General features: G+C 45.4%; 1 protein-coding gene across 2 annotated transcripts in view; it reads right to left on the bottom strand.

Moving 5' to 3' along the window:
- Nucleotides 1-87: 87 nt before the first annotated feature.
- Nucleotides 88-6,896, bottom strand: part of LOC149342864 (steroid 17-alpha-hydroxylase/17,20 lyase-like) — a 28,199-nt gene continuing 21,390 nt past the window's right edge. For both annotated transcript variants that reach the window (XM_089545377.1, XM_089545378.1), the window contains 2 exons: nucleotides 3,692-3,823; nucleotides 88-2,587 (listed from right to left, as the gene is read on the bottom strand). In XM_089545377.1, coding sequence (XP_089401503.1) covers nucleotides 2,235-2,587; nucleotides 3,692-3,823 — 485 coding nt within the window. In that variant the 3' untranslated portion in view covers nucleotides 88-2,234. The remainder of the gene's footprint in view (nucleotides 2,588-3,691; nucleotides 3,824-6,896) is intronic.

Raw genomic sequence — 6,896 nt, 5'->3', positions numbered from 1 at the left:
AACCATCAAGGGACTAAAGAAAAGCACTAAACATCGCTGAAGGTTAGCAAAACTTTATTAAAGAACATTAAATTATATGAACACCAACCTCGCCGTCAGGCGTTACAGTCTGCTCAAGAAGTATTATACAAAACAACAGTTTTATAGGGCATGCATGTTAAATCTGAGAACGTTTGTCTTTCGGAGTCGTATGCTGGGATATGTTGCTTAACTTCCAGAGAGTTCGGTGATATGGTTTGACTCGATGTCAACTGTATTTTGTGCGTAAAAAAATCCCTGCTGCGTAAAAAAACTACGAGGACAAGTAACGATGGAAAGCAAGCAACCAAGAAAGTTGATAAATTTTCATAACAACCGTCGTAATTAAAATCAGTACAGCTTACAGTTTGCGTGCAGCATACGCTACCACTGAGCGGCATCATCTGCACTGCGCGTGTTTCGCAGATCACAGCGGCAACATGCATGTCACAGAGAACGCCATTTGTGAAGAACACATGATGCAGCTGCTGTAGCAGTTCCCTGTTTCCTCTGTGCCAGAAGTGCGAAAAACTGACAAACTCTTCTTATAATCATTTAAAGATCATCAGTCTCGTGTAGAAGAGTTTCACAGCGGAGCTCTTAATGACTAATAAATTTTGGCGCGTGAGCGGCGTCGTCGTCGTTGGCGTAACACATCACGTGACCATATCGCAGTCACATGACATCACATGACCATGACCTCCACGTAACATGGCTGGTCACCTAGCACATTGTGATATCGCGCGACCGTGACATTCTGGGTAAGTGAAGATACGTGATCGGTGACGTCATCGACAGCGAGGATCCGTTTGCACGAGCTCCGCACAGCTGTTGGAGTTTCTTCATTTCATGGCAGACAGCTGAAGCTTAAATCACAAAGGCTTAAAAGCTCCGCTGGTCACACGTATACTAGAAAACGTGATCGTTCAACCAGATTCCTTTTTAACATGCCCAGGCTTTTGACTCTAGTGAACGGTTACGAGCCTATATAAAGCCTGCACAGAATCTCAACCATGTTGCATTCTAGGAAACAGCGTGCCATTCGCCATATAGTTAAACGCAGGTGTCGTCAGCGCCTTAATCTTGATCTAAGTTTGTCACGCATAAAACTTCTATACCCAAGAAGATAACAGGCTACAAAATATAGCGCACATCAATTGAATGCCACCAATGCACCTGCAAAGCTACTTAGTTTTGCCTCTGCTATTTGGGACATCAGCTTTGGTTATCGCTGGCTAGCATTTCCCTCACAGTTCAGGGGATGCTTCTTTGTGATGCGGTGACGCTGCGCTAAGAAATTTGAGTCTTGCCGCTTTCAAATCACATGCGCGGCAGGTTTGCGGATAGCTGAAACAACTAACATGCTATTTATTGGCCGGCGATTTTGCGTCTTGCCATTGTAGTGGCACTGGCGCACCATTAACCATGAACCAAACCACATTCACGTGCGACCACTTTTCTGAATCTTGTCAGACTTCGACAACTATCTTTCTTCGAAAGCACGATTGTCGCCCAGTTATTCCGCTTGGAGACCTTTACCATCACGACTCGCCTGCTTTCAACCGTGTATTGTTAAATTCTAAATAATAGTACATATTGACCATTTTTCTCACAAACGATCATGAAAGATGTCTGGAAACCATAACAGCTTCTTTTAGTTATCCGGTTAGTACGCATCTCATATTTTTGGTGCATACTTAATATAGGACTCTAGGCTCATGCAATAAAAGGCGAGGTTGTGGGATTCCTTGAAATACTTTTAACGGAAATCACCCCCACACTCTTTGAACCTTACTGAGGCTTTTGGACGCAAGTAAATACACCTTCCTTACAACTGTTCTTTTTTGCGACTGCAGCATTATGTGTGAGATTATAAAAAACTGAAGTTTGAAGGCCGAACAACCTGTTTTTCACTGGAGGCGCTGTAACAATAGTTCCTAAGGAAAGGATTAGCAGGCGAACGTTCAAAAGCAAGGATCTCCACATTTTTTCTTGCATGCTTCCACTATACTAGCCAATTAAATGCTGCACCAACGATACAAGAGAGGATAAGAGCAGTTTCTTTTTATTACTGGGGCGATATTTTGCTATACTCTGCAAGATGCGATCCTCATATCTCATATTTGCATCCTGCTCGGAGTTTAACCCAGAGGATTTTGAATATTTTTTATGTTTGAAGCAAAGAAAACACTTCTAGGACACTAGGCAAGTATGGGTTAATTCCTGCGAGTAAGTACAATGTTCTGTTGTGTTGGAAAAAGGAACAAGCTAGAGTCGAACCCACTTAGGTCCACTTTCGAGGGACTCTCCGGCGCTCTGCAGTCTAGCCGCTGCAAGAGTCGCACGACGATGTAGAACATGTCGACGTGGGCGAGCTTCTCTCCGACACATGTCCTCTGTCCCATGCCGAAGGTAAGCAATGGAGGGACGTCTTGCCGAAGCTTCCTACTGGCCGGGTCCAAGAACCGCTCGGGGCGGAATTGGTCCGGTCTATCCCAGAGCTTGGGGTCATGGTTCACTCCGTAGACGTTGTACATTATGCCAGTGTTCTTTGGTATCTCGTGATTACCTGCATGAAACGAATGCGTAGAAAACACAATATGCAAACGGCGTGAAGTGCGGGCCAAGCAACTCCGAAGGTTCCCTTCGCTAGTCCATTTGTTCAGAGCAGAATGGAAAACTACGATCGTCCTGAACTCGGTATGCCCTGAGGTAAATTGAAGGGGCGCTTCAATTTTTTGCCTTCTGGCCACTGTCGTGGAGTAAAAACAGATGGTTTTTGTTACACTGGATGCCTTCAGCATGATGTATGTTAGGGACCGGTGTTAGTCAGTGTAAATGGCCCTAGAGGCCGCTTTCACGCAACAGCCCTAGCAGTCTTTCATGATTTTGACAACAAAAACCTTATGAGCGACACTGACTCGCTATATAAGTTGTGAACGAGATTTAAGGACATCCTGGTTGCTGATGCAGTTGAAGGATGAGACGCGATAGCACAATGAGGCATTTACCATATATGCAGAATTCTTCATTCTCTACTTTAAATTACGACGGCGACGCCGGATTTTCTGTGGCATGGGCTACTTAACGCTATCGGACTAATATTTTGCACTTATTCTTTGGGATGTATTACATCGTTAGGATAAAGCTGTGAATGTGTGGGATCGTTGTAAGCTTTGAACGTAAACTGCGTTGCACTAGTTAGGAACCATTTCGTTACAACAATGTGCTCGTATTGAACAATGACGACACTTTGGACCAATTTAGCAAGAGCCATGCATCAAGGAAAAACTTGCAACTATACGCCTTTATTTGCTTGTCCCTATCCTTCATCAATATAAAGATTAATCAACAATTCAATGGGGCAGAATTTCATTTGGCGCTCGTTTGTAGTCTTTCATTATAAATGATGTTTTTCTGATATCAAACCGCAATGTACTCTTCAGTCATTTCTTTGAGCTTATTTTCAGCAATTCCACACACCGCAGCCCGTCTCTTCACTTGTTTGGAGTTCATTTAGCTCCCATCAGCGAAGAACGTGTTGCCGAGACAAAGACAAGTCGTCTTGTAGACACGATGGCAACGACCATGAGGCTTTCCCCTCTCTTGTTCACTTTGTGTGTGTCTTCACTTGTTCGGTTCTTTTAAACAAAAGAGCGTGACAAGAGCTCACCAACTCTGGTGTTCGTTGTAGTGTTGTGGGGCACACCCATTGGAGTGATGGGGTAGGATCGAAGGGTCTCCAGTAAACAGGCCACAGTGAAGGGAAGCTTCTCTCTGTCTCTGTATACAGGAGGAGTGCTGCCTAGAAAAAATACGCAAGAGCATTATCAGCGGAAAATAATCAACGTAGCAAAAACATGCGGGAAATTTCAATCTTAGCACTCGTGTAGTCAAGAAAATTTTAAAAATATGCGCCCCATTTAAACCGAAGAATGCACCGGACTGCGATGGAAAATCAAGGGGCTTCGTTAAAACCTCAGAAAGTTCAACTGCAATTTTTGTTCGTATAGAGTAACTTTCGTTACAGTAACAAAATTATCCTTTTTTTTTCTGCCGCTTTTTTGGATGCGACTATTTGCACTTGCATATATTTACGCACTTGAAAGCTTAGAATTGTGGTCGGGTGCACCGGGTAGCCAACCATGTGATTCCGAGGTAACACAATAAACACAAAATATTTTCAGGCTATCCTTAATGTCCTAAACGTGCTTAACGCAGAGCAGACCTGTTGAAAGCGTCCGCATGAAAGTGCATTAGGACCCATCGGAAATATGCCTCAGCAAGATCTATTCTCAATCACAAAGCAAATTCATTTCCTTGTTCTGACAAGCATTGTGGCTTGCCTGCCTATGTGGCTTGCCTGCCATGTGGCTTGCCTGCCACATAGGTTGCTTCTCTGCTTTTTTTGTGTGTGTACTTTTCGCCCACGGTCAACAACCCTGACTCTGATGCCGACAAGAGACGCCGACGATGACACCTGCTTTTCTGCGGCACATGCTGCTTAACGCTGTCGCGTTAAAACCTCCCTGCTTTATGTACCGGCTGCGCCGGCAAGGCATCCTTATTATTTCTGCGGCCACAATCGTGCGCGGCGGTTTCACCACATCCGGGCGCGTTTACGCGCTAGGGAGCAACTCTGTTTGGTCGTCACGGCTGGTTAGCGGCGAGACCGGCGAAGAAAGAATCGACTGAGGCGCCACCTGGACGAGCAGCGCCGCGCATGCGGGAAAGGGAGAAAGGGCCGGCTGACCGCGTCCGGTGCGGAGACTCCAGAGGAGGAGAGAAAAACGCCGACCCACGCGCAGAGGGTATAAAACGGAATCAGAGAAGTCGCGAGGGAGTAGGAGCTGCAGTTCGGCTGTGTATGCAGTTAGCGCAAACAAGGAGCTCCTGCAGAAGGTTCTCCACGACACACTGGTCAAGAAGACACACACGACAACGAGACCACGGGTGCCTATCGGGGACGATCGGCCAATCGGCGAGCCACTATCTTAGTCCAGGAACATTACACTGCCAAGAGGCCATGAAATGCCAGCGAGTTCGGGTCGCAGCAATGCGGCCCACGAACGAAGCCCCATGGACAAGTCATTAGGGAAACCATGATCTTGGTAAAGGGGATGGTCTCTCTCCAGGCGACACTCCCAGCTAACACTCTGCAGCCCCGGTTGACATTATGCAGAACCCTTGAAAACTCAAGCAGCCTTCAATGAAAAATCCTTCCAACCCTGTTTTCAGAGGCCTTGCGGTCATATAGATAGGCAGCTAAATGTGTTATGCTCATCCTATTGATCAGTGTGGCTGCTCGGGCGGATTGGTTCACACAAACGGAACTTCGAGAGCTCTATGATACGGACGAAACGAAGTAGGCAACAAAGGCACGAACTTTGATTTTATTTTTATTCATTGCAAGTACAGGGCATAAGAAACTTATATTTGCAATGAGTAAAAAACGGGTTAGTGCCCATGCTGTCTACTTTGTTATGTACGTACCTGCAAGCGCTGCAAGTTTCGTTATTCCACTAATCTGTGTGCGTGTTTTTTTTTATATCTTAGCTGATGGGGAATCGGACTCCCACAAAGGAAATTGAAAAAAAAAAAGAATCGCATTCAGCCAACCTCGCATGTTCAGAGGCAATTGTGCTGTCAGCCCTTATGTCTACGTGGACACCCGAACCGCGCCGCACGGGTAGGGAGGACGTGGGAGTGAAAGTATTAAGGAAGAAAGAGGTGCCGTAGTGCAGGGCTCCGGAATAACTTCGTCCAACTGGGGATATTTAATATGCGCTGACGTCACGGAACACACGGGAGCACTTTGCGTTTCGCCCCCATCGGAACGCGACCGCTGTGGTCGGGTTCGAACCCCGGCACTCCGGATCAGTACACGATTGCTTTAACCACTGAGCCACAGCGGCGGGTCCATCAGAGCTGCCCCACTGCTAAATTGTGACTTCACCAGTTAGAATGGATTGATGCTTATTAGCGCTGGCTATACGGCCTGCGTATGAATCATATTTATGCCCAGTTCTCAGAAAAATTTCGCCCTGCTAGTTGTTATTCAGGTGTCATCTTCGACATTGTGCAGTCATCTATGATATTCCGCAAAACTTAAAGCAGGCTGGTAATGCTCTAAATATGCGTAAAATGTAAGCAAACTAACCTTTTTGAAAAGACCATTCTAAAAACATGTCTAGCTAAATGAAACGCATGTGGTCTCAAAGCCCCGACAAGAATAGAATTGACAGGACTGAACAGAGCACAATCAAAGAGGACACAAGGAAAGAAACGACGAGACACACGCCAGTGAATTCAGCAAGAAAATGAGAATCTGACTTAGCATCACAGTTCGCAATTTTTTTTACCTGCCACGCAAGTTAACTTAAAATTGTATTCCTATTTTTAAATGTCTGTAAGAGGAGGTTGTGCTGTGTATTTGCAAATATAATTTCTGTTCAAGTACAATACAGTCCTTTATATGCAACTCAGTAAAGCTGTGATAACCTTTATATTCAACTGGTACTACGTCTTCATGCAATAAAGCCTGCTGGTACTTGTGATACTTTATTTGAAGGTAAAATAGCGAATTCCAAGCAGAGGTGAAAGTAGGAGAAGGCGGCAGAGTGTCAGATGGGCGGATGAGGTCACAAAGTTTGGGGGGAAAATTTGGCCGTAGATGACCCCGGAGAGAATTAATTGGAAGATATTGGAAGGGGCATTCGAACAGCAGTGCAAATAGTTAGGGTGATGAAGATCATGATGATGACGATGATGAAAGTTTCTAGGAGCCTTTACGAGACCAAGAAAGTTTCGCAAAGCGCAACTTATGTCACTGAGCTAGTTGGTCGATGCTCGCGGACAAATTGTGCAGTAAAGCTGGA

Source organism: Amblyomma mixtum, chromosome 5 (genome assembly GCF_055824585.1).
Source record: "Amblyomma mixtum isolate Tamu chromosome 5, ASM5582458v1, whole genome shotgun sequence".
NCBI classification, from domain to species: Eukaryota; Metazoa; Arthropoda; class Arachnida; order Ixodida; family Ixodidae; genus Amblyomma; species Amblyomma mixtum.
This window is presented reverse-complemented; position numbering and strand designations above follow the sequence as displayed.